The sequence below is a fragment of the Rhinolophus ferrumequinum genome, chromosome 17 (genome assembly GCF_004115265.2).
Source record: "Rhinolophus ferrumequinum isolate MPI-CBG mRhiFer1 chromosome 17, mRhiFer1_v1.p, whole genome shotgun sequence".
Taxonomy (NCBI): domain Eukaryota; kingdom Metazoa; phylum Chordata; class Mammalia; order Chiroptera; family Rhinolophidae; genus Rhinolophus; species Rhinolophus ferrumequinum.
The window spans coordinates 65216841-65233624 of record NC_046300.1 but is presented as its reverse complement, the minus strand read 5'-3'; the positions used below and the strand labels follow the sequence as shown (position 1 = coordinate 65233624).

Here is a 16784-nt window from a genome sequence, read left to right as displayed (position 1 = left end):
CATAGCCCACAAGCTGGCACTATTCTTGCTATTACTATTACTCTGTTACTGTTACTCTTGTTTTTAAATAACCTGTTTCTGTCTACCGGCTGTGTGTGTCTTCTTTAGTTCTGGCTGCTAAGAGAATGCCGTAGACTAGGTGGCTTAAACTACAACATCGATTCCTTCCAGTTGTACAGGCTGGAAGTCCAAGATCAGGGTGCCAGCGTGACCAGAGTCTGGTGAGAGCCCTGGGCCTGGTTTACAGGCAGCGAGCCATCTCCTCGGTGTAGCCTCACGTGGTGGACACAGATGGGCCAGCTCTGTCCCTCTTACAGGGGTACTGGTGCCATCATGGAGGCTCCACCTTACGATCTGATTACCTCCCAGAGGCCCCACCTCCTAATACGACGCCATTGGGGGTTAGGGTTTCACCGTATGAATTTGAGGAGAACACAGTAGCCATAAGACCCTGTATCTTGGCCAACGGAGCTGTTCCCTGTTCCTTCTACGAGGGAAGAGGAAAGGGACAGAGCACCTAAGGCGACTCCTCTTTGTGTCTTTCTTGAGACCTGACCTGCAGTCCAAAGCATAACAGACTCCTTCCAGGCTTAGAAGGAAGACACAGTCTGCATTATAGGAAGCACGTCTGCATTATATATCAGTGCATGTACAGCACTACAGGCTTTCTTCGATGCCATCTACCTGTCAGAAGAATCATTAGCAAGATCCTTACTAATTAGCAAGATCCCAGTTTGATGTGGAGATACACTGCTGGGAATGTTTGCTTAATAACCACTGCACCCTGGAGCACAGAATTTGGTCCGACTTCAGCGAGGCACATTCCTTAACGTTATGGTACATTTTCTAGCAGAAAATTAGAACACCAAGAAAAATGTATTTTGAATGGATAGGACTTCATGAGAATCTGATTTTTTTTCTTTAATTCATTAATTTATAATCTAGTTGCATAGTGAAAATCAAAACTGGGTATATTAAACTAAGTGTTTTTCTTTTAAAGATATTCTGGAGTGTGTACAATAATATCCCTCCTGTCACTAGCCTGCCTTTGAGATGTAGTTACCATTTAATGAGAGGAGAGAGGCGACCACTCTGGTAAGTGTCTCACCTTAATTCGAGGTTAAGGTGGGAGGGAAGTGACCTCATCAAACACTTACTTCGCGTTGACTTGGAATGAATGCCCAGCACTTTCCTCCAGGTGATGCTGGATAGTGATTATAGCTGTCACTTAATTATGGAATAAGCCCTTCACCTTGGGCTCAGGATCATGAGAAGGTTCTCAGTGCCCCTCTGCCGAGCGCCCCAAGCGTCCCCACCAAGAGGTCCTCAGCAGTGCTCTCTACAGGGTGTTGCATCAGTTGGGTTTGTTCTTTCATTTGTTCAACAATGACCCCGGCAGGGAAGTGAAAAAGCTTGCAGGCCGGTGGGAACTCAGGGGGACAGATGTGGTATCCACATCTACTGGTGGTTGAACAATGACCATGGTACCTCAGACCGTCTCTGGATGGACCCTTTAGCATGGAGCTGACCATGGCTCAGGGCCGAAGGGAAGGTATCCTCCGTCAGTAGCTGGTTGTAGTGATGAAGGTGGTTTGCCTAGGCTGGAGTCCCAGTTAGTAATAAGTCCGTACTATGTCCCTCAACCGTTCTAAGTTACGTACTCATTAATACAATGAAAATGTACCTCAACTCCTTTGGTAGAAAATGACAAGAACCTAACATGAGAAAGAAAATTAGTTTTTTGGCCCTTGTAACTGAGAAGTGCACTGGGCAGGGCTGATTTCTGGCAGATCTGGGTGCTCAAATGTTACGAGGAACCTGATGCTGTTCATTGATGTACTCTGCTTTCCTCTGCAGTGGTTTAATTTCCAGCCTGTCCCATCTGTGGTGGCAAATGGCTCACAGCAGCTCGTGTTACACCCTACAAGGATGGCAGCATCAGCACTCACTGGCCCCAGTAGAATGGCAGAGCTGGCTCTCAGTGGCTCTCGTGGGTCACCCTTCCATCCCTAGCTAGTCACAAACGCTAGAAGAGGCAGTGTTCTCTTGGCAAACGTGGGTCACAAGTCCATCTTTGAAGCTGGGGTGTGGAATCATCCCTCTCTCAACGGGTCTGACATAAGAGTAGGTGACGGTGGCTCTGTAAAGCAAAATTGGGATGCCCTTAGCAGAAGAGGCAGCAGATACTAAACAGGGAAACACAGCAAATTCGCACCACAGGGCTGGGTCTCCTAATAGACCCACGACACAAGGTTGGTATGAGAATCAGACAAGGTGATGCCATGATCGTGATACTGAAATGTAAAGGCCTTTACACGGGCATTTATATTAATTTGTCCATCCCCAGATGGTCTCGGGAATCTCTCCTCACCACCTCCTTGAGGAAGAGAACCTGGTGTCCCATCACCTCCTCTGCCCTCCTGGTCACTGAATTCCATTTTCTTCCCTCCCAACCCCCTTCAGCTTCTATTTCCAGTCAAAGGACCAGGGGAGAGTTTATTGGAGAATACTGGGGCTTTTTTTTGTTTTCAATGTCATCTGTTGTTAAAGTAAATGTATGTAGAACCACTTAATCCTTGAGTGTAACTTTAGATGTTGGTCTTTGATCCAGGGAAGAGGACAGTAATGCAAAGGGTGGCGTATGGAAGATGAAAGTGCCCAAGGAGAGCACGGTAGGTTCGTCCTGTTCTTTCCTAGACCTGGCTACGCTTGCGGGTGTCTACTGCGGCAATGAGCATAAATTTTGTGCTTTTCGGACAGTCTGCCTGGTGGTGTCAGAACAGAACTGGGGATGAGAAATTCAGTTCTGACTTGGGTGATTTTTCTGCCTTATGCTGTCCCCTTGAAATTATGTTATTGTGCTTTTCTATAGAAGTGGTGGAATGGTTTTACTGTGTTTTATAGTCTGAAGAGCTTGATGCCTATAACCTTTACAGAAAGCTTCTTATCTTTATGGGGTCATTTCCTCACCAAGTCCTAATGAACATGTAGAAGTTGGTTTACATAGTGAGAAGCAGGACGCTTCCCACCAAACGCTCGTCCCTCCTCCAATGGGGGCTAAGTGGTTCTGAGAATAACCATGGTACAGAGAGCGGATGCTGGGGAGGCCTCGCATCTCACCATCCTTTGGGGTTTCACGTGAGGCTATGCCAGCCTCGCCCTGGGGCTGATGAGAACCTAGTTGGAAGGATGGCCTGGTGGGATCCTGGTTTGCAGTAGCCAAACCTCAGAAACCTGGATTCCCAGGGGTGGGCTCTGATTCATCATGCTGACTAAAGATGAATGTTCAAATCTGTTCCTAAGCCCTGGGAAACCAAACGTCTTCTTTGAAAATAGATGAAAGGGCAAATGCTACCCATTCTCACCTTTTCATGGTTTCTTTCATGTGGATAAGCTCAAAGCATTGAAATGTCTCCAGAGACCCATAGGCTTGAGCTGGAGTCATTTCCCTACAAGCACATACCTGAAGATATCGCCAGATTTATTTCTTAAAGACGCAAATATCAGACAAGATGTGTACCTCCAAGGTTGTCCTATTTTTTGGCATACATAATAAAAAGTGTGAGAGGAGCAAATAACAGATCGTGTAAGTAAGTCCTATGAATCCGCTCTGTCCCCTTAAAAAGGAGAGAAAGCAGAGAATATAAGAGAAGAGAATGTAAGTTTTTTTTTTAATTTCAGTAAGAACAAGTTTTCCTTTTCATGTTGTTTTCTAACACTAACTTTGAATTCTAGTAGAAACATGCATGATGCCAACTTTCAGTGAAGACGGGCTGAAGGGCACATTTTTCCTTCCTGTTGTTAACCCACTTGCCCACATTCAGTCACAGAAAAGAACTCCTCATGTCTGTACATGTGTCCTCTTCTGAAACAGTTCGGCGCATGCTTAATTGTCAACGAGTGGGAGTCTGGTAGGCCAGCCTCGTCTGAATTCAGAACACTTCCTCTCACTCCCTCACTTCCTCTCTCCAAACAGTGTAAGAGACTGCAATTGGGACAGACAAAAAAATGGAAGGGATGATTTCGAGATAGGAGACAAGTAGACCAGAAGGGAGGGTCCAGGAAAGAGAAAAGAAGATCCTCCTTGAGAGGGAGACGTCACAATGGTTAAAACTGCTGTCGTCTTGGTGAAAAACTCAGCTACGCTGCTTTCAGCTCCTTAGGACATAATACTAAACTCTATTAGCACCGTGGATTTGTACTGAGCCCTGGCAGATGGCAGACCCACGGCTATTTGTGGGATGGTTGAGTCCTTCAATGGCGATCACGGTGCTCAGTCCTTTGAATGCACTTAGTGACTGATTTCATGGTCACAGCCCTGGGAGGTTGGCCCTGTTACTGCTCCCTGTTCACCTATGGACACTGATGCTCAGAGAGGTTGATAACCTTCAGTGCTCTTTACTTTGTAACTTTTGGAGTACCTTATAAACTACAAGAAAAACAGAGGAAAGAGTTTTGAAGAGAAGGCTTTTACTAATAGTGTTCAAATGTAACCAGCTGATACATTATAAATCCAAGAGCGGTAAAGAAATCAGAAAATTATAAGTCATTTGAAAGTATTTTTCCCCATTCCTTGAACTTCTTCAGGTTTCCACTAGAGATTAGCTTTGTGATTCTAGACACAAGATGTGTGACTTTGGATCACTTGTACCTTATGTGGAAAGTTATTTGTCAAACAGTGCGATACCTGCCCCTATTGTGAATGTTCACAGCTGTAATGTGGAGAGGTCTGTGGGCGCCACGTGTGGGCATGGGGAGTGTGTGTGGAGTTGCAGAAAATATGACTTGTTTAGTTCTGGAGATAATTGTCTAAAAATATATATGTGTGTTGTTGTTTTTTCTTTTTCTTTTTCTTTTTTTTTTGGTTTCTGTTTTTTGTTTTTTATTCTTTTCCCATCCCAGTCCACAGTTTGGAAAGAGTTGTTGTTAGCGACTATCGGGGAGCAGTTCACAGATTGTGCTGCTGCAGGTAAAGAAGCCACAGCTCCGGCCGTCTGCTCACGTGTGCTCGGCATGTGCTTGTTCCTTGCAGAAGTCTGTTTTTGTGTGTTTGACTTTTCACATGTTTTGAAGTTGTCTGTTTTGTAACTGTGAAGTTACTTAGGTTTTTTTATGTGAGTGTGGCATTTAAGTGTTATATGTGCATATTATATGTATATACGTCTGTGTATATGCATATGTATTTTTCCCTCATAATTCATCTTAATAGTATCTGTGACCATCTGTCTAAAATAAATAGGCAGAAGAAAAGAAAACTTGGTATTAATTGGGCTCTTAACAGAACTGTGGTTGGTTTCCTAGTCCAGTTCTTCCAGAAGGGAAAAGTGCCTTTGGTGTCTAGTGAAGTTTGTAGTTAGGAAGACACAACTTTTTCTGTCCCTCTCAATCCTTTTCTCCTTTCTCCTGTCCTTTCTGAGTCCCCTTGCTCAAAGAGAGCGATAAAGGTAGGCAGGGTGCGCCCAGCACCATAACCCGACCCCCCCTAAGTGAGGCTAAAATATAAAGTCTTCAGGACTTTGGAGACCATTTTCAAATATTGAGTCAATTTCTGAGAGCCCCTTTGAGTGCATTTTTATTTTGCTTTTTTTTGTTTGTTTTGTTTTTTGTTTTGTTTTGTTTTTTATCATGAAACCACTCAAAGAGGGAAATTAAATTGCTTGTTTAAAGTTTTATTTTTCTTGGGTAGTTCTTTCTGGATGCTTCTGAGGTAACATTAGATAACATTTTTCCTGTTCAGCTTTCAGTTAATATTTGTTTTTAACAACTTGGTATTGACTAATTTGCCCTCAGACGTCTTGGATGGTCTATCTTTAGAAGCCCTTGTAAGCCTAGCCCATGCTATGGCAACTTTCAGATTCATCTCACTAGCGGTTTCAATAATTCTGCTGTTGTTTGGTTTTCTTCTTACACCACTTTTTTATTTACTTAAAACAAAACTGGGGCTAAGATGAAATTGTTTTAAAAGCACAGATTCCTTCTGTTTTAATAGGGAGTGGTTAGCAACTTCACAACGTGCGGCCAAAAATACGTCCTACGTATAATTAGAAATACAGAAATCCCTGGGAGAGGAAGTTTTCTGTATGAATTATTCCTGTTTCCAGAACCAGGGAAAATTATTTAAGTAATAATAAATAGCCAGGATGAAGTAAAGAAGACCCCTTGTTCTGTGGTTGACTAAGGAGACGAGGACACCACCATTAACGATTAGCTCTTCCATTAACCTGGCTCTGCCACTTGCAGCAAGTCAGCTAATCTTTCTGGGCCTCACTTCCTCTATCTTTAAGCAGTGGCTCCTCCTAGCTCTAATGTCATATGCTGCCAGCACCCTAAAATAATCAGGCTTTTTCGGGTTGACTCTGCTTATGAATATTATGTTTGCGGGTGGATCTGCCTGTACATATGAGTGGCAGCCTTTTTACTTTGCCATTTCTAAAAGTGCTGTGCTAGTATAGTAGGCTATGCCTAGTTACCAAAAGCCAAGCCAAACTGCAATGTGGACAATTGGGCATACTCAGCATCTATCAGTTATAGCACCCTCTGACCAAATGCATAGATGTGGACAGCACCGAAAGACTGGGAAGGCTGAGATTTTCCTAAAAGTCTCATCTAGTGACTTCATGGCCATTCTTGAAAGTAGTAAACTGCAAACCTTCCCTCTTCACTTGATAACTTAATGTTTACATAAAAGTTAACATTGAACTCTAACAAGTATATTTTGAAGGTGTCAATTAAAAAATGAGAAACCTGTACATAAAATAATATTTTTTGATGGAATAATAAGTTCCTGTCAGATAGCCATGATCAGATACTATTTTTTTGTGGAATTTTTTGTTTAATTGTGACATATATACAAAAAAGTACATAAGCTATAATATGTATACGTTGATAAATATTCACAAAGGAAACAGATCCCTGTAACCAGCATCCAGATCAAGGGGTAGCACGTGACCCACCGCCCTCCTGGAATCCTGCCTCGTCCCCCTCCCCCCCAAGGTGGCCCCAGTTGACTTCCAACACCATAGGACTGATTTTGCCAGCTTCAAACATTTATGTAAATGGAATCATTTAGTGCCAAATCATACACATTCAGCCATGATCAAATTCATTTAAAAAGAAAAGGGAAGAAGGGAAAGAAGGAGGAAAGAAAGCAATTATTTTACTGCAGAGGAATTCCCTTAGTAAATAGGATGTGTGCTTACCTAAATTGTATATAAATACTAGAATGTTTCAACCTCCAGAAGACAGTTGAAGAACTGATGACAGAAATATTAGATTTACAGATTTACAGCAAATTAGGCAAAGCACATTCCTTAAAGCAACATTTGCTAATTTTGATGCTTACCTTTCTTGTTTTACTTACTGATGCTGAGTGCACGCGACAGAGCTGAGCCCCCATCTTTAATATGTACTGAACATGTAAACCAGGAGTCCAAAGTTTACTCCTGGCACTTGGCTGCAAATCAGTGTCCACAGAGTACATATGCTGCCTGGGAGCCTGTGCTAGTAAACAAACCTTACGTATCCAACGAGCATTCCTGAGGAGCTACAAGGATTGTCTGGATCACAAATCCAAATTTAGTTAAACAAAAGAAAGATCTACGTGAATTTGTGTGGGTAAATGCTTTGATGGGCATTCCCTGAAGTGCTGTCAGAGCAGAACCACACTGGGAAGGGACTCATATTTCCTCTTCCTTTATCCACAGTGCTAACAGATGGTCCTTGGGTCCATAACCCACAGTTTAAAGCCCAGGTGCAGAAGGTGGAGGCTATAGAGAAGTACTCGAGAGCAGGAAAATTGATAGGAAAGGAGACAAGCAAGCCCCAGAGAGCAGAAAGAGCGACTGCGATCACACTGTCCGGGCCCAGTTAGTGTTGGGGCAGGTGGTGCTAACCACCCCGAGACCCCTGAATGCTTGGCAGGAAGTCCAGAGAAACTCTTGCTGTTCTTAACAAAGAGAGTCAAGCACCGATGGAAAGTTCGTTTGAGTTCACTTGGCTTCCAGAGGCAGAGTCTTGTGCAACTCATTTGAGAAAAAGTCCCATCAAAACAGTAAGAAATAGTCAAAAAGCTTTGGTAATATGTTAAAAAGGGGAAATTACTTATCTGGAAAATTTGCTTGGCTGGAACACTTTGTTTATCTAAGTCCCTGGTTAAATGTGATGTGATTGCTACAGCTTTTGCCCAATAACTTGCTTTTTGTCCAATAATTCTCCTTAGAAACAAGTATTTATTATGGGTTCTCTTGTGCCACCTCCTTTTTACCATCTTGTTTTATAACGTACAGATACAATGATAAGTATGTAAAAACAATGCGGGCAAACTTGAAGCTTTCACTCATTTCTTTCTCCCTGCCTTCCCCTTAGATGACGAAGTGGTAGGAGTGAGCGTCAGCGTTCGGGACCGAGAAGACGTCGTCCAAGTCTGGAACGTAAATGCCTCCTTGGTGGGTGAAGCGACTGTTTTAGAAAAGATCTATGAACTTCTGCCCCACATATCTTTTAAAGCAGTATTTTATAAACGTAAGTGCTTTATTTCCAGTTATTTCTTTCTAGATAATTCTTTCATACTTTTAAAAATAGAAACTGTGTTGCAAATGAGGGGAAGGCAGAATCGCTTGAAATTCTATAATCCAGAAAACATTTCAATAAAATACATTTAAGTGTTTTTTAAAAAAGCAAGTTCAGTCTCAGAAATTAAAATGAGATTTAATTGTTTCTTAAATGCATGGCTCAGAAAAGGAGATACATATTGTATTTATTATTTCAGACATTTAAACCTGACCTTACGTTTGTCATTCTCAGAAAAAAATTACCTTCTATTTGAAGCAACAATAACAACAACAAAAAAAGTTATTGTATGGACTGGCAGGTAGATATTCAGTCATCCCTTCATGAACAGGAATTTATAATGCGTAGCATCTGTATTTGTGAAGGAACAGTGCTGAGCATGGGTGATTGTCTGTTCTCCTGAAATGCTAATGCATCCTCATTGCGGGTGACTGGGACACAGGCCTAAAACAGGAGTCATGTTCAGTGCTGAAATGTTAGCAGTATGAACAGGTGTGTGGACCCATTGTTTCCATCATGATTCATGTTCATTGCTTTTGTGTGCTCTCTTGAAAAAGTCATTTTTGTCATAATGAAAACAGCTTAGTGCTATTAAACCAATGTTTGGGAGATCAAACTTCAGGTTACACTTTCAACATAAGTTAGAGTGAAGGATTGACAGCCCTACACATGTATGATAAATTTTCTATTTCCCAAACTGTTCCAAGAGTCAGTAACCCACTTTTTTTAATGACTGTATTTCATTGAATATCAGATGCCCTGGATGATAAGTATAATTTTAGTATTACTAAGAAAGAAAAATAAAAGGCTCCCAATTAAATTATGACACCGTATTGATTCCAGGGGATTTCAGATGTGGGCTGGGAAGTGGGGGGAGTACATCTTAGACTTGCTAAAACACACTTCATTTATTGTTTCACTTTTCTCAACCCCTTGCCAAAACCGAGGGAAAAAAAATCCAATTGTGTTTCATGATTGTCTTAGTATGGTGGTGGATATAAAACTAAGGCCTCTCTGTAAGGAGCCACACAGCACAGACCACACGATTTAGGTTTTAGCAGTGAGACTGACCGGGCGCTGCAGACGTCCAGGAGGTCCTCCACTTCTGAACTGGAAATGAAAGTTTCAATACAAGAGACAGACGGTGCCACTGCAGAAGGCGCTTACTGGCGGTGTGGTGTGGCAACTGCACATCTGTAGATCCCATTTCCATTCCTCAGGGAACACTAATTGTGTTTTCACTCCAGATACTAATTGAAAGGTTACTGAGGGTCTTTTCTTAGTACTCCACAAAACTGACCGCAGCAGACACTCTGGAAGGAAGTGTGTTCCATTGCCATTTATGAACGGGGCTAACACGTTCTTTCCTGCTTTTGAACCAGCTCCACATGTGACTCAAAAGAGAAGAGCAGTTTGGAACGATTAAGTCAGACACTCTGGATTTTTGTCCCATTTCAACAGTGTGACCTGGAGCAAGTCACAGTGTTGTCATCCTTTCATTTTCTCTGTAAATGGTGAGGAGCTCGGTCTGAAATGATCTCCAAGGTCCCTTCTACTTCAAAATTATATGATGAAATTTCTAGGTATCGCGTGGATTAGCAGCAGGTTCAACACATGAGAGTTTCATTAGATAATTAGGCCACAAAGCGCGTGGGCTGATTTGAGGGCATCCCATCAGGTGACACTGAACAGGGATGAGTCCCTGCTTAGCTGTTGTGATGTGGGAGACAAGCCTGGGGGGCTGCAGCTTGGCCAGTTGAGTCAAGCGGAGCAGGCGCCCTAAAGCTACGTGCCACTGTGAGGTTTGTGGGTGCTGCAGAACTGGCTACGGTCTCCGTAGAAACCCATAGTTTAATGGCATAAATTCACATTTAAAAACTCAAAGATTATTCACATAAAAATTTGAGTCAGGAAAGAAGAAGCAGTTCTCCTTATTTTACATAAAGCAGGCAGTCCTTTTCTCAGTCGGGTCATACACCACGAGCTGCAGAATTGATTTGGAAAAGTGAAGTTTGGGCAGGAATCAGATCACAGCGTGAAGAACGGTCGCAGCGTGAGCTAAGTTAGAAATGGCCTGCTCCACACTTCTACTGTCTTGTTAATAGGATCTTGGTGGACGTATTCGCACATGTACCGGAGCCGGGTGACATGGCAGATTGCCGTGTAGAAAGAGCTCTAGCACATTGTCAAGGCTTCTAGCACGGTGGGTGGGGGGAGGGCTGCCGATAAGTTACAAATGAATTGGAGAAAGATTGGTATTTGACTGAGAAACTCCCAGTGTACAGAGACCCCCCCATCCTGCAAATCTGTGAGGTTATGCAGAGCAGCTGAATGACATGTCTTTTCTGACCTGAGAATTGTTTAGAGCAGACGTTGGCAAACTACAAACCTCAAGCCAAATCTGCAGCGCGCGCACGCACACCGCCTGTTTTTGTATGGGCTTCAGCTAAGAATGGTTTTCACATTTTTAAATAGTTGGGGAAAAATCGAAAGAAGAATTACAACACATGAAAATTGTATGAAATTGAAACCACAGTGACCACATATGTATGAAGTGTGTCGGCACTAGTACCCATCTGTGTGCCCAGTGCATGTGGCTGCTCCATGTGACAGTGGCAGAGTTAATGACTGGCAGAGACCCAATGGCTGGCAGAGCCTAAAATATTTACCCCATGCCTCTTTCCAGAAAAAGTTTGCTGAGCCCTGGATTCCAGCGTTTCTATCTTCCCTTTCTGCCAAGGCTTACCTGAGGTAGACAGAGCTTCCTCTGCTCCCCAGGGCTCTCCCAGGCCGGAATTCTCTGTTCTGCTGTCTCCACGAGCCATCCAAGTCGTAGCACATTAGTGTCTCAGCTACGACTGCCCCACTGTGTCCCTCATTCTTATTACGAATCTTCGGACAGTCCATATGTCCTGATTTTATAATGTGCAGCCCAGCATCAACATGAGCTCATGGTTCTCCATTTGACACAGCAGCACTGTATGTTTTATTGCAGAGCAGACCATATTTTCTTCAGTGTCTGCCCTGAAAATCTTTCTTAAAAGGAAAAAAAAGAGAGAAAAAAACCAACATAAGTGAAATATTTGCAAAGGTCTACTTGTGAGAAATGTTCAGTTGAATCGGTTTGGAACAGGCCTCCCTTAGGAGTTCAGCAAACCAGAAGTGATCCGCGGAGTTACAGGTGTCCTTCTAGGTTCTATCCAAGTGAAGAGCAGGGTGGGGTGAACATCCGGGATGCACCTTTAGGGAAGATGGTCTGTGCCCCACCCCGCATCCCACACTAGTCTGAAGAATTTAGTCCGTATTAAACCCAGAGAATTGGGAGAGGCTCAGAGGGAAATGGGCCAGCCCACGTGTTCCTCCAAGGACACCGTTACTGCTGGTCCGGTCTCGGGGACAAAGCACTGGATCCTGAGTCATCCTTGGCAAGCAATGGAGACTTGTCCACTTGAGAGAAGGGAGGCTGCCCTTGCTTCATGGTGATAGTTAAACAAGGTCCAGACAGGAGATTTTCAGTCTTGGCCCCTTTGCCTTGGAGGAAATGTTACATATTTCATAGGTCTCCCATTTCCCACTTCCACTTTTTAAAGTTTTAAGTCTTTGAAAAGTATTTTTGATAATTTTTATTCTAGAGGTTTTCATTGTAATTAGTAATTTTGCAAGCCAGACAATAGAGCTGGGGAAAAACAATCATTGGGAAAAATAAAAGACCCATTAATTTTATGAAACTTCATGCCCCACAGAGGGTGTCCAAAGGTGCGGAGACATAATTGTCACCACCCTTGTGTTGGTCTTTGTTTTGTATTCTTTTTCTTCCATTTTATTTTTCAAGATAGGCTTGTGAATGGCCCATCTTGCGTAACATGAGGCGCCTGCCTACCCATGCATTCTGTGGGGTGCGTTTTTCCCTGCAGCATTTGCTCACAGCCCCACATACTCTCTTCATCAGCTTGTTGGATTACTCATCGTCTCCAGCACAGCAAGAAGAAACAGGCAGCATGCCCATTGCTTGTTTATTCCTTGTTTTAATTTTCATTATTACGTTTCTCAGGAAATGCTCGCCTTAGCTAACAGTTACTGGCACAAAAAGGTATTTGAGTTCTTGCCAACATTTGGGGAAACTGAATGAGATGCCTTAGAGGAGGGTTGCCCCATCCTTTGCTTAAAGTTTTCTTTCCTTTTTTTCTTTTTTGTTGTTTTCTGTCCTTTAGCCCATGAAGAGCACCATGCTTTTGAAGGTGGACGTGGAAAACACTAATTGCACTCTGTAAAGAATTCTTTGTGCTTTGCTGATTGGTTTTGGAAACGGTCTTAACAGGAGGGACAGTGAAGAGAAGACTTGCCGAAGTCCGATGCTGGTCCATTTAGAGCGGGTTTCTGTCCTTGCAGATTGGGCAATTAGGGCTCAAAGTGGCAGGTGGGGTGTGGGAGAGTGTGTGGGTTTCTACCATCATATTTTTTTTTTTATTTGCTTTCTAAATGTTCTGTTCACTCCAATTTTTTTTCCCCTTTTAAACTCCTTATTTGGTCTAATTATTGTTTTCTACACTCCCCTTTCATTGAGGCACAAGAAATGGGTTTCCCTTTAAGTAGCTCTGCTGTACCTAGTTAATGAGAAGATGCATAATCATGACAATACTGCTTTTGAGAAACCACACTGTACTTTGAGGAATACTAGCTGGTGGAACCTGTCTTGATTAATGTGACACATTCCTATGTACTATGCACTGGGCATTGTTTTTTTCTGTCCCAGGGAAAAGAAAAACCATACTTAATCAGATTTTGCACTGACGGCACACACATCTTTTATTTTTCCTTTTTAAAACTTTTTAAATTTATTTTCTTAGCTATAAAAGGAAAATAATAGTTGGGTTGCCTAACATGTAAACTATAATCAGAGTTGATAAATCAGGATATAAATCAAACTCTAGGTTTTGGAATCTATGAATATATTTCTAACCAGAATTTCATTTGGCCTTTTCAAAGGAAGGTTTAGAGGGGTAGCAAGGGATTCCTCGAAATAGGAAACCTTATATTTCTGATTGAAAAAGGAGGCAATATTTTAATTGTCTGAATCAAGCTTCTCCTGTAAGGAAAACCCTGCATGTAAGGGTTTCCATGTCAATGTATGTCATTTCCCGTAATCGGCAGCCCTCCAACCCGGGACTGCCTGCCTTCCATTCAAGAGCAGGAAGTTCAATCTCATTTCCAGGATGAACGTGAACACGCACAAAGTTGAACTTCGAGTGCATTCTGCTCGTCTTAATTCTTTGGAATTGTTAATACATCACCTACTATGTTGCCAAAGAAACACTGGTTTGAGAAGAAGCAGAAGCCTCCCTGAGGAGCATGGAGCCATGCTCAGAATGTGCCCCTCCCCACCTTCCCGCGCCCCCTGCTTTCACCTGGAAGGGCGGGGCCACTTGCAGATTCTTCTTCCCGCTGGCGTGTGTGTGGAGTCGCAGCCAGTGCCGGCTCAGACAGTTCAGCCAGGGCCCCGCGCTCAGACCTCCCTGGGTCCGGGATCTCGCGTTCCTCTTGCAGTACCAGCAGAGACGGGTGGGCTGCTTCAAGTCCTCCCTGTGTGTGCAAATAAAAGTCTTCTTTCAGACATTTTAAAGGACTTTAAACAATATCTATTTTTAAAAGCTGTGCCCCTTCACTTGCATTACTACTTGCACATCAACCATAAGAGCAACGATCAGTTTTTTAAAAAGACTTTGTTTCTAAATTTGGGTTTCTTCAGTGATTTTAAAATGAGGTATAAGGATATCAGACCCATTTTCCAAAAGCCGGAACTTATTTAACTTATTTAACTTATTGTGCTAACATCCAACTTGTTTTTAAATTATTCATCGAGGGTTGAAAAAAGGTATTCTGGACATGAATTAAAATTCTTTTTTATAATATAACTATTTTTCTGATAGATTAGAAAAAGGATTACCTTCATTATAATTGTCAGATATATTCCATAATAAGTGGATTTTGAAGTATTTTTATTTTTGAACTTTATTTAAAAGCATTGTGATGACATGTTCAACTTTTGCATGTATGTAGCCTTTGAAGTACAAATAAAATAAATAGGAATGTTAGGCTCACATTAATGTTTTCTAGTTTCTGTTGTTTATGATCATGAAGCATGGCTTAAGACACAAAGTAGATTTTTGTCCCAGAGAACTTGTGCAACTGTTTCTGACCCTGTGGAAAATACCAACTGTAAGAAGGATTTAATTTGCCTAAGTTAAGAACCTATCATCTAAATTGCTTTAAGAGAGGGTTTTGTCAGATTTTGCTTTGGAAATTGTTCTAATTGAATTTTTAGTTCATAAGAGACGCTGAATGAACTAAGCTGATTTAATCAGTTAAAAAAAAACCCTCTCCTTACCTTCGTGGATTAAAGAATCCAATACTCTTTTGAGATCCAAGGGAATATTTTGTGGATCATGCGACTTTTATGTTAGGGCAGTGTACTCATCTCGACCGCTGCTGGGGAAAGTGAGATGTCTCAGTAGAATCCTATTTTGTTTTTGTTTTTCAGCGAAGTCCTTGCAGGTGCAGCCTATACTCTCCACACAGAGACACACAGAAGCCAGAGCTCACTTTCTTGTCTTTGTAATTCCTCAGGGTCTGTGATGCAGAGGCAGGGACTCTGAGACCAGTGTGCTTTTCTCCTCCCGTTATTCCCCAGGTTGTCCGAGCTCCGGGCTTCTTACATCAAGAAAGTACACCTGCTAAATGAGGCGGAACAATACTCACTCCAAGTAACTTGCCTGTATTTCAATTTGCTTTTGTAAGCACTTCCTGAAATGCTGACTTTCTCAGTTTGAAGACTGCATTTCCGTACACCCCCGCCACTTTTTCACATTTCTGAAATGAGGGTGTAGTTTACAGTGAACATGTATACTGAACATAGTGTGGCTATTAAATTCATGGTACAACTGACAGGGGAAAAAACACGAAAAGAATAACACAACTCTAATAAACCTTAAATGAGTTTAACTTGACTCTAACCTCAGCTTTCTTCTTGAATTTAGCTCGTATCCACATCATGTATCTGTTTAGTCACGAGACTTTATAGTCGAAAGAAACTTGGGGAAAAAATTGGGTCCACTAGACACAGTGTAACATCTACCAACAGGACCTTCACCAAATCTGCTTTTTGTTAAAGGAAATGGGGCTAGCTGGGCACAAATGTCTGCAGGCTACACCCTCGTCCAGGCTTCCTTAAACCGAGAACACTCAAAGTCTGTCAGCCTAACCCTCCAACAAGTCACCCCAATCAAACACTAATTATCTGATCCAGTCTGGCCACTGATAAGAATGTACAGAATCCGACGTCCTCGTTACAAACGGTTCGCATTTCTCCCTCTCACGCTCAGTGACCACAGCAGTGTTGCAGTTTGGTGTTTGAAAATCATCTTGGTAGAGAACCCCCTTTCGAGTTTACACAGGGCTGACAGCGTTTGGAGCGGCCACATGGTGGCGCTGCCCTCCAGCCGGCGGTTCTGGCTCAGTAACGGAATTTCTCGAGCTATACTTGTGTAATTAAGAGTCTACTGCATTTTGCTCTTATGATTTTATGAAAATTAGATTCTACCAATAGAAGTTTAGCTCTCCTACACCTAATAAAAATGTGTCAAAGACAGACCTCTCCAGATGTTGATTTAAAAAATCTCAAATCTTAGGATCTCATTGAGCCTAAAGAGCAGTTACGAAGAGAAAGAATAAAATAAAGTAACATGTAGGAAATATTTCTTCAAATATTGTGCCAAAAGGGGGAAGTTAAATTACAGTTTGATTTTTTTTTAGCTTTCTGAATATGGAACTTCCCTTTAAAAAATATGTCTACTGTTCACCTTTCCTATACTGTATGTTTCTATAAGATTTCATTTATTACAAATGAATAAGTAGAAGACTGCCTGTAGTAGTTTATTTCTTTAAAGACTGTATTCACATCAATTGAAAATTACAAGAGTTTGGTGACTTAGGATTGTAAAAAGCCTGGATAATTTTCTCAACACCTGAGAGGAGTTCAGAAGGTGAAGAGGAAAGAGAGAGGAATGAAGGTGCAATGGAAAGGCGCTGTGAACCTGTGCTCCTGTGTAGTACCTAGCGTGGGTTCTTCTCCCATGAGGAACAAAGCCCAGATAGATTCCTTACACATCTGACTATACTGTTCTGTTTTTATTTTCTATTGGCTTTTCATATGCATGAAA

At 42.2% G+C, this 16784-nt stretch overlaps 1 protein-coding gene across 2 annotated transcripts in view; it reads left to right on the top strand.

The window, feature by feature from the left end:
• EIF4E3 (eukaryotic translation initiation factor 4E family member 3) overlaps positions 1 to 16190 on the top strand; it is an 82461-nt gene extending 66271 nt beyond the window's left edge. Inside the window, exons 3-7 of one of the 2 annotated variants that reach the window (XM_033132629.1) lie at positions 1001 to 1095; positions 2612 to 2672; positions 4903 to 4969; positions 8365 to 8520; positions 12780 to 16190. In XM_033132629.1, the coding sequence (XP_032988520.1) occupies positions 1001 to 1095; positions 2612 to 2672; positions 4903 to 4969; positions 8365 to 8520; positions 12780 to 12826 (426 nt within the window). In that variant the 3' untranslated portion in view covers positions 12827 to 16190. The remainder of the gene's footprint in view (positions 1 to 1000; positions 1096 to 2611; positions 2673 to 4902; positions 4970 to 8364; positions 8521 to 12779) is intronic. The other variant, XM_033132631.1, reaches the window with a different exon arrangement.
• Positions 16191 to 16784: the final 594 nt, after the last annotated feature.